The sequence below is a fragment of the Alosa sapidissima genome, chromosome 6 (assembly GCF_018492685.1).
Source record: "Alosa sapidissima isolate fAloSap1 chromosome 6, fAloSap1.pri, whole genome shotgun sequence".
NCBI classification, from domain to species: domain Eukaryota; kingdom Metazoa; phylum Chordata; class Actinopteri; order Clupeiformes; family Clupeidae; genus Alosa; species Alosa sapidissima.
In genome coordinates this window covers 22,671,336-22,679,940 of record NC_055962.1, presented here as the reverse complement: position 1 = coordinate 22,679,940, position 8,605 = coordinate 22,671,336, and the positions used below count along the sequence as shown (strand labels likewise).

The 8,605-nt window shown below is 43.2% G+C and overlaps 1 protein-coding gene across 2 annotated transcripts in view; it reads left to right on the top strand.

Annotated features, from left to right (window-relative positions):
* Window positions 1-1,403: 1,403 nt before the first annotated feature.
* The window catches only part of bcl11bb (BAF chromatin remodeling complex subunit BCL11B b), a 31,061-nt gene continuing 23,859 nt past the window's right edge, over window positions 1,404-8,605 (top strand). Inside the window, exon 1 of one of the 2 annotated variants that reach the window (XM_042096508.1) lies at window positions 1,404-2,444. In XM_042096508.1, the coding sequence (XP_041952442.1) occupies window positions 2,381-2,444 (64 nt within the window). In that variant the 5' untranslated portion in view covers window positions 1,404-2,380. The remainder of the gene's footprint in view (window positions 2,445-8,605) is intronic. The other variant, XM_042096509.1, reaches the window with a different exon arrangement.

Below are 8,605 nucleotides of genomic sequence, written 5' to 3'. Positions count from 1 at the left end.
TCGTGCTCTCACGACAACCACGCTGTTATCTGATAACATCACTATAAGGTCGCCTTCAAGCAAGCAAAACGATGCTTTGAAAACATCTGTTTCACTGGAAGGGCAAATGGGTAACAACAGAACAAAAGTACAGAGACTGTCCGATGGTAGGGCCAATGTTATGAGATTATTAAAATATGGATATTTTGGGGAAAATATTAAAACGGGAAGACAACGGTGGGAAAAGTTAAAATACGTGAGAAACCCGGAAAAAACGAGAGGGTTGACAGGTAGGCCACAAGGAGACACCGTTTCTAATAGGCCAGAAGGTGTCGTGCAGTGCACAGTTAACTTTCTGGTGATCAGAATTTCATGAGGAAATTCTAGTGCCCACGAGAAACTAGCCTATCTGGTGCACACCAGAAACGTTACAAACTATTTTTGCTCGTGTCTCTTTATGGGGCTCAGAGACAGCAGAATGAAATTGTACCTCAACACACCAGCTTTCAATTTAAACTCAGTCCTTATCTGAAAAACTAGCAAACATAGAAAGTTATGCATTTCTACAGCGCAATCTGAACCTCTCCATCAGGCAGTGCAAATAATAAACAAACAATGGCAAAGTCATTTCAGCAGTTTAATGCGTATGGGAATATGAGCTGTATTTAAAAGAAAGGATATATTCAATAAAGGAAATTTTTGCTGATTGCCTCCAAATAGGCATTGTGATGAAGCGTGGGATAACATTAGTAAATGTGAACGATTTTTTTTATTGGTATGAAGCCTACAAGCTTTATTGATCTATGACCCTGCCAGCGTCTCATATTATGATGATGGCCTACCACAGCCACACGCTCCCGCTCTCTGGGGAAACGTGTGATGATTATACATAGCCTAAGCCTAGGCATAGGCTACATACACCAACAGAGGGTGCTCGTGGCTTTCAATAAACGTGGTTAGACAAGCGAAACATTAGAGTACCAGTTTGGCTGTCAACCTCCACAAAGGTAGCCTTCTGTTAAGAACCGGTGTCCTTAATTAACATCTCCCGAAGAGCCCGTCGTAAATTGTGCCAGCAAAAGTATCATTTAGGCCACATAGGCTAAATGTAACAACCCGATTACTTTTTAAGCAGAAGTCTATACTGTATCAATAGGGTGGCAGTTCTGAATAGCATGGGGGTTAATTTACTGCTATGAACTTGGTGTCACAGAAGTCGATCATAAATTAGGCTAGATCGACACGCAATTTGATAATTCTCTAAAGGAAACCTGTTCAACTATTATTTAGCGATTACAGTGATTCAAAGTGCCTAACTGGACTGGATAAAAATAGTCTATTAGTGAGAGATTTTGAATACAAATGTAGCCTAAGCCCAGGCTAGAGGCTTGTAATGACTGAATATCTGCGCTCCTTGTTTCGACGTGTCCATGCGGTCACGCCTTCTGTGATACAATTCAGGTGATCCAATGGCTGCGCGAACCACCACTAGTCGCCCCCAGCGCTGCGGTAGTCCTTCACCGCGCTGTGATGTCTCTCTCATCGCCGACCCAACGTCACGTCCGCACTTGAACTTAAATTTCATCCCATTCTTCAGAGGCAACCCCTGCCACACACGCACGGGGTACTTCCACAGAGACAGGACTCGTCACGCCTAATGCGAAGAACTAAAGAAATAGTGGACCTTGACAGAGTTGGAGAGGAGGTGGTGTCTTAATTGTCGCCGGCCTCTTGTCTGAGTCTGCATGAGCGAAGAGTTGCAAGTCTGCGCACTGATGCCAGAGCACATGGAGATCGGTGCCAACGGTTCCATCACTTGGCATTCCAAATGCGCAGAGGAATTTGGAATTTAGAATCATTTTAATACAGACTTTAAAAGCAAGACTGTACGGCATCTATGCAAAAACCAACTGGAAGATAACTAGTTGTAGTCTACATGGTTTTGTAAGGATTGTTCTGAGAATAGTGTAAATTAAGCGCACTTCGTTCGTCACTTTTCCGTGGAGAAAAGAGGTTGCAAATCAACTTGGGACATAACTGTCACGTTATTTCGCTTCCACTTTGCCTAAACAACGTTCCAGGAACATATCGCTCTCACCAGACTTTTACGCACCGTGATTTCAGTTCAGGTGCTCATGTTGTTGGTCAACAGACGGTTTTGTGAGACACCGCGTACGCGTCAAACCACGAGACTTACTTGGTGGACTCTAGTGGACAGGTCTTTTTTTCATTGAACTGATTGAGTATAATAGTACCAATAGGGAAAAACAACCTCTCCCCACGAAGAAAAGAAAAACATTTGGAGCATTTCGGAAAAGTTACTGGAAATCACAGGGGAGGAAACGGGAGCAGCTGACTCAAGTGCAGGTCTCCGGGCGATGCGAGTGTAAATGCCAGGGCAATGTCCCGTCGTAAGCAGGGGAACCCACAGCACTTATCCTTGTCGCAGAGGGAGACAATACGACGTGAGTATCATGCATATATATCATCAACCACAACTAACAAATCAGAGATGTGTGCTGGAGAGACAGGAAGAGAGATGTTTCGCATAAAATAACATATAGGCTTGCCTATCTCTTTTTACCCCTCAAATGGCAGTAGTTCTGGGTAGTTTTTACGCATCGATCAAAGTTTTATTTTCTGTCTCATACGACAGTGCCTGTTAATTTAGGTAACGAAATAAGTTAAACTCAATGACAATTTAGGAGCTACCAGATAAACCTTTCTTAACAGATATGTGTGGAGTAAAGATGAGGTAGAAGCATATAGCATTTACAAGATGTGTAAATAGTATCACATAAAAGGTCAAAGGAAATGGCTGTTTTGACACACATGTCAGTAGTCAACCTAGGCCTTGTTCCTCCATTACAAAGATCAAATCATAATAACTAATCATAGTGTGAATTCAGATTAGTAAGCGTTACAGCTAGGAGACATACTTTATACTTCATACTACTTAAGACGTACAAATAATACTGTAATGTCACGGGCCATTGTAGCCTACAACGACCTTGCGTTTATAAGAAATTGACATATGAATTAATTGCAAACAAAGAGTACAGGCCCTTAGTGTTTTGAAAACAATTCACGTGTGCATCAACATTTGACTGGGCACGTGTTTATAACCCTAATTTCTAGATTGGCAGATTCTCAAAATAATGCAAAGGATTACTGGAACATTTACAAAATGTTTAAAACAAACTGTAAGCACAACTGTGCAAAGACAATGCGTAGGCCAGAGTCCTATAACACACACACACACACACACACACACAGAGAGAGAGAGAGAGAGAGGGAGATACCGCACGCATGCTGTGTAAGATAGTAGGCTACATGTTTATGCACGTTTTAAATATAGTATTTTCTAGATATTTCCATTAGCTTTAAAACTTTTGTTTTACTTTGGCTTAATCGGAAAGGGTTTTGTTCTAGCCTCATTCACCTACTTTTGAGGAATATAGGTTAATTCTCGCAAGTGACTCTAAATCAACAGAGCACGAATCAAGAGGTGTTGAATTGTGGTTCAGCTGAATTGGGGCTCCTTTCCATCATAAACATGAATATCAATTTTAGGGGGATACCAGTCACTGAGTTGTTATGACCAAACGAAATGGTATACAGGTAGCCTGAATTGTTTTTGCTGGACAGATGTTTTGATTGACAGCAAATAGCCTAATATATAGCTAGAACGCAAACATTGTTTTGCTATTTTAATGTTTTCCATAGTTAGTAATGTCGTCACTCAATTATCATATAGGCTTTTATTCGTTGCAATTATGCAATGTGTCACCGTTTTGGTTAATAGAGCCTATTTGGGCACGTTTGTTTTGTTTAGAGGCCCCGAACTTCGAATTCAAAATCAATAAGGGTGCATCAACTTCAGTACGTTCCCAGCAATCTCTCGTGCTTAAATTCAATTTCATAGTCGTGTAATCCATCTAATTCATAACAGAACCATGATGTAATCCTTATCCAATCTGTTTCATGTTGAGCAGGGTTAAGAACATTTTATATTGGCCACGCTACCATCACTGAACATGCAATGCAATCATTTACGCGGTGTGGCTTTTAATAGTTTACCCTGAACAGTTTTTTTTTTGTGTGTTTTTCACTCCAGCGTTATGATGAAACATCTTTAAGTTAAACAATATGACACAACCTCCTCGGGATATTATTACGGCCATCTAAACGATTTCCATGTCATTTTGACTTGTACATTTTAATTAGTCAAAGGAATTGCAACCTGCAAATGCCAATGTCTTACCGAAAAAAATATAATCCATCGTCCAAGTCAAGATATTTGTTCACATCTAAATTGTTAGGGCCTTCACCATAATTGTCCACCTAGCCGGTATAGGCCTATAACAATGCCTACTTTCTAAGTCGGACCTGAAGTCAACGTCTCAGTTCATTTATATTTCAGTAGTAATAGACGCAATAATAGATGCAAATGAACTGGGAACTTATAAGTATAATTAAACCACGCGGTCACCATAAAACGCGGTACACCTAGGCTACATTTTACAATGTGACCCCACTAGGTTTGATCATCTATGTAGCTGGGATGGGTGGTCGTGTTATCACTAAACATATCAGTGGTTTGACGATACTGAAACTGTTTTTATGTTGCCCTTTCATATGCAACATGCCTCTGTGGTCAAGACCTCACACTGACAGGGCAATCAAAAGTACACTCATGTTCGTGTGTGAGTTGAGACGTCTGTGTTATAGGCTACACGTTGCACTTTTGCATTATTGTTTGAATTAATTGACTTGTTTATTTGTGTGTGTATGTGTGTGTGTGAAAGGGATCATTTTAAGCATTATCTCTCTCTCTCTGTTGTTTGGTGTGTGTGTGTGTGTGTGTGTTGTGTGCATGCATCCGCCATCCGCCTACGTGTGTGTTTGCATGAACGCATAGGTGTGAGTGTACTTCTGACTGTGTGTCTGAGTAAGTGTGCTTATGCACTTCACTCTGCGTCTGTTCTGTGTGTGTGTGTGTGTGTGTGTGTGTGTGTGTGTGTGTGTGCGTGCGATACCCAGTACAAACGGACATTTGATAGAACCATCTAGAAGTCTTGCACAAGCCCCCAGGTAAGCCCTAGAGGCAGCTCTCATAACTTCACATGATATATTAAACCACACACGGGGATGTGAGGTCCACAGGGAAACCCCACACAGCCCTCATTTGCTTATTAATTTTCTTTCCTCCTTTTATTTTTTTGGGGGCAGAGCATGTCTGTTAGCAGGCCTGCTCACTTGACAGTGACTCTTTTTTCTCAGCTGCGGTTGTGGGACCTATAGGTCATGCTTTGTGAGTGCCGTGGAGAGAGAACAGGAATATCTGCATATTTCATGGCTTACCATAAATGTGGGACATGCCATGCTGTCAGTTCACACGCAAACTCACAGGTGTGTAGGTTCGTCCAAATACCTTGCGGCAGAGCTGCCAGCTGAACATGTCCAGTCAAATAGTGTACACCGGTTCGCCTGTGTCATCACCCTTTCTTTCAAAGAATATTGGGGAAATTATGGAATGTAAATAAAAAAAAACATGCCTGCTGTGAAGGATCTCTGCAAAATGCATGAATGTATGAGCGTATGCTATGAAGGATCTGTTTGCAAAATGCAAGTGTGTGTGTGTGTGTGTGTGTGTGTGTGTGTGTGTGTGTATGTGTGTGTGTGTGCGTGTATGTGTGTGTGTGTGTATGTGTGTGTGAGTGTGAGTGTGTGTATGGCAGAGGAAGGCTTTTGTATCATTTCTCATTGCCGCTTTAAATTTAATCATGTTGGATTATTTTGTGGTGCCTTACGCACAGGCACACACACACACACACACACACACACACACGTGTTTAAAAAATCCCCTCTAATTAGTGTTGAATCTGTGTGTCAAACATGTCACTTTTGCACAGATTTCCAAGGCACTTGGAATGTGCACAGGACAACCTGCCATAAATACTCAAACTTAAATAGTCCATGGCAAATGGAGCCATTGCCTATAAAGCCTATTTTTTATATTATAATCTCCCATATATTTAAAAAATAATAATGTCCATATATTTATACAATTTGACCCAAAGACTGTAAGATAGATACATGCTCCACATCTTTTACCTTAATGTTCTTTTATCTTAACCAACATGATTTGTTTGATTTTTTTTAACTAAAGAGTTGAATGTAGTGAATACATATAGAAGCGCATTTGATATTTGAAGAGTCTCTCTCTTCTGACCACATGGCACAGACTAGGTGGTGAATCATACTATAATAATAATGGAAGTGAATGAGAGGCCTCTCCATAGCTCCATAGTTTTTTTTTTCCATCTGGTCAGACCAGCACCTTCCTGACCTTCCTCAAACGTCCCACCCCACCTGTCCCTGGAGCTGCTGTGCTTACACCTTGGCCTCAGTTCAAACACGCAGAGCTGAAACAGAAGCTGGCGTCTTCTCCACCTGCCTTCTGAAATGAAGCTGTGAAGCCATCTTTTGTTTGGCCTCGCTTTGTTAAACGCTCCCATTCGCTCTGCCTCTCTGTACTGGGAAGAAGGTGCCTCGCACAAGCTGATAGGGGGTGCTATTAGTCTTTGAGACTTGCCTGCATGCCTGCATGGCAGAGTGCTGCCAACCATTGCCTTTGAATGTACATATATGGGGTGTCTGTGAGTGTGTGCGCACAAGTGTGTGTGAGTGAGTGTATGTGTATGTGCATGTGTTTGTTTATGTGTGTACTTGTATACGAGGGAGAGAGTGTGGGAGCAAGAGAGAGGGCAGGAAAGAGGGGGAGAGAGAGTGAGAGAGAGAGAGGGAGAGAGAGAGAGTGAGAGAGAGACTGTTGAGAGGGCCCTCAGGTGTTTTTGACACTCTCACCATCAACATTTGATACGGGGATTAGCACAAACCTGGCGCGTCTCGGAGCCATCTCTGACCTCCATTTTGTCTTTTCCCCGCACCTTGAAGCGGCGTAATCCTCTTACGCCGAGCGTGTTTGGTGCTGCGACAGAAAGACAGACAGCAGTTGATGCGATGCGATGGCCAAGCTTTGTCATCTAGTCTCAAGGCCTCTCACGGCAATGAGGATGAATATGTGCGATGCACGCTGTGCCACGCCATGCCAGGCCTGAAAGAACACTCTTAGCAACACACTTAAGCAACAAGGTGAGAATGGGCAGACAGATGGTCAGATGGGTTTTGGATTCGGTTGTTTATGTTCTGGAAGGAAGTGTGCCTTGCTTGATGCATAAATGTGAGATGAAAAACACATGAGGCATTAACAAAATTGCATATATGCACACATTGGGGGTGGGTTGGGGTGCAGGTTCCTAAACACTCAACATTACCTCACTAGAAGACATCTGTGACAATTTGCGAGTAATTTGAATAGTCATCTATCTTTTTTCAGTAAACGTAAGGCATTTGTTTTTGGTTCTTCTTCTTGGGGTAGTCTCCTGGGAGTGTTTAGAAAACCTGGGGGTGGGGGGGTTGAAAGGGTCTAATAAGCTGCTTGGAGCTGACATTCCTGTGGCATTGAGACGAAGCCACACACTAGGTTATTTATGTTGCTCCTCTGGCGACGTTACTCAAGCCTCGTGTGAACAAACACGCTTATTCCTCTGTCACCAGCCAGTGAAAGTGAACTTTGGATGGCCAGGTGTCTGTCGACGGCCTCGGCCTTGTGTGTTGATGCACAGGCATTGCTGCATGTCCCAGGAATCTGGGATGATTTCAAATAATGCCTCCTCATAAGGGGTTGTCTGTGTGTGTGTGTGTGTGTGTGTGTGTGTGTGTAGCTATCAGTAAGGCTCTGTTGAACTCCAGCCAGGCAGTTTTATTGGCATATTGTATGAATTCGGAGCGTGTGTGTGGCAATCGCTCCGCTCTGTCTCCCTGTGTCTGTCAAAGGCTGTCTCTTCAACCCATGATGGAGAGTCATATAAAATATTTTGATTTAGGATCTGGACGAAAGAAAGAAAAAAAGCAGACGCAAACGAGGCAGTCAGTGCATTTCTGCAGGCGGCCCGTGTGGAAATCAGCAAGAAAATATACAGTTTGGCACAATGGCGGTTGACAGAAGCACATTTTATATGGAGGGGACACATGAGGAAAAGATGTTCTGGTGTTCTCAGGGGCTCAGTCGTGCTCGTTCTGAGTGTTCGTGGGGTTGACCGGGTCAGAGGTGAGTTGTTGTTGCTCTGTAAGAACGAAAGCAGGGCCGTCGACTAAAACAGGCAAAACAGCATGGTTCAGCAAAGCATCACAGGCTAAGGGGAGGGAGCTCTGTGACAGTTGCGGTGGACGAGGGTGTTTTTTTTTTTTGTTTTTTTTGCGAGTGCTCCAGGAAATGGTTACAAATATCATGCGTGAAATGTGTTTTGTTTTCTGGATCGACCCATGGTGCACCTGTGCACCGTTTTTTTTTTTTTTTTTTTGCAAGACATCGGGGCCGGGCCGAACGTCAGTGCAGTTTTCAGGAGACCGTTTGATGGGAGCCTCTGCGGTCTTGGCTAACGCTCAACAGGAGGTGTCGAGAGCTCGACACCAACACGCTGCAACCCGAGCGATGTTAGCGACGCTACGCGCTGGCACGCCCGCCCGACCGGTGCACGGTGCAGAGAACTAGACCGGA